We start from the raw sequence: 1,412 nt of genomic DNA on the forward strand, positions 1-1,412 counted from the left end.
GGTATGTGTACAGGGTATGTGTACAGGGTATGTGTACATGGTATGTGTACAGGGTATGTGTACAGGGTATGTGTTAAGGGTATGTGTACATGGTATGTGTACAGGGTATGTGTACAGGGTATGTGTACATGGTATGTGTACAGGGTATGTGTACACGGTATGTGTACAGGGTATGTGTTAAGGACTACGTGTGAAGCTAACACAGGGCTTTGTCTGTGAGGTTCCATACGGACTAAAATCACACAATCTACCACTCTCCTGTAAATTCATCCAAGGTGCCACTGTTTGGTTGTTCTGGTTTCGTCGCCTTTGTCCAAGGCATGTTCCCCTCACATGATATTGGTGTTAAGTTACAACAAGCCACTCAGTCACGACAAGTGACTCTGCAAGAGGCCCTCCACCCCCAGCCAATGAAGCCATCAGCAGGGCAGGCACACGTACAGTAATAACACAGCAACAGCACAGTACTGTCACCCATTCCCCACATACCAGAGGGTCAGGTTCAGAATGCACTGCTATGCTGACGTCACCTGACCCGGCTGCCCTAGCAGGGAAAACAGAGGTGATGAGAACAGAGGCCTGTTTCATAGCACCCCTGTTAACATGTCAATCACCGGGCCTCCACATGCAAAGACTACATTAATCAGGSTGACTGACTGAGCCATCGCTGCCTAGGAAGAAGCCTTACGGCTCTGACAGCTCTTTACCCCAGGCTGTGTGTGTGCTTGTAGCTGTGGTAAGGAACAAGCAGCTTCTTGCTTTGTGGATATACTACTTTGGCATGACATGTTCAGACAGTAAAATGAGTTACAGTAAATGCTCCTACTACCTGGGATTGTATTAGCATATCAAAGCCATTTTTATAGGTTCATATCATCAAATTAAAATGGTTATACAGTGGATCAAATGTACTGTATAATGCAGTATACTGTAGAGTATACTATAACTGTATACTCTTTCTATCCACTGGCAAATTTTAGCTCATACTTATTTCATACAGGTGTCTTCCCAGGTGCTGAGTCTGCCATGACGGGGCAGATGGCGATGGGATGTGGAGATGGCGTTGAGCGTTACCTGTAGATATCCGGCGCTGGTGGAGGTGACACATGCCGGTGAAACAGGAGCAGGCCTCCCCCGAGCGTCCTCGCTGGGGAGGCGGAGCCAGCGAGCACTGGGGCTTCAGGAACCCTGTAGAGGGAGGGAGAGAGAGATGGAGGGAGAGAGAGATAATCTGTTAGAAAAACAGGATAATGATGATAAAAATTGTGATATTAACAGCAGAGAAAGCAGAGCTGAGGGTTGCTCCACACAACACCATATAGACACTGTATATATTCACCACGGCAGTATAGACACTGTATATATTCACCACGGCAGTATAGACACTGTATATATTCACCACGGCAGTATAG

The 1,412-nt window shown here is 46.8% G+C and overlaps 1 protein-coding gene across 1 annotated transcript in view; it reads right to left on the reverse strand.

Annotated features, from left to right (window-relative positions):
* Positions 1 to 1,412, reverse strand: part of LOC111960836 (retinoic acid receptor RXR-alpha-A) — a 177,398-nt gene that overhangs the window by 119,479 nt on the left and 56,507 nt on the right. Inside the window, exon 2 of the mRNA XM_070443263.1 lies at positions 988 to 1,188. Within this exon, the coding sequence (XP_070299364.1) occupies positions 988 to 1,188 (201 nt within the window). The remainder of the gene's footprint in view (positions 1 to 987; positions 1,189 to 1,412) is intronic.

The sequence above is a fragment of the Salvelinus sp. IW2-2015 genome, linkage group LG4q.1:29, assembly GCF_002910315.2.
Source record: "Salvelinus sp. IW2-2015 linkage group LG4q.1:29, ASM291031v2, whole genome shotgun sequence".
NCBI lineage: Eukaryota > Metazoa > Chordata > Actinopteri > Salmoniformes > Salmonidae > Salvelinus > Salvelinus sp. IW2-2015.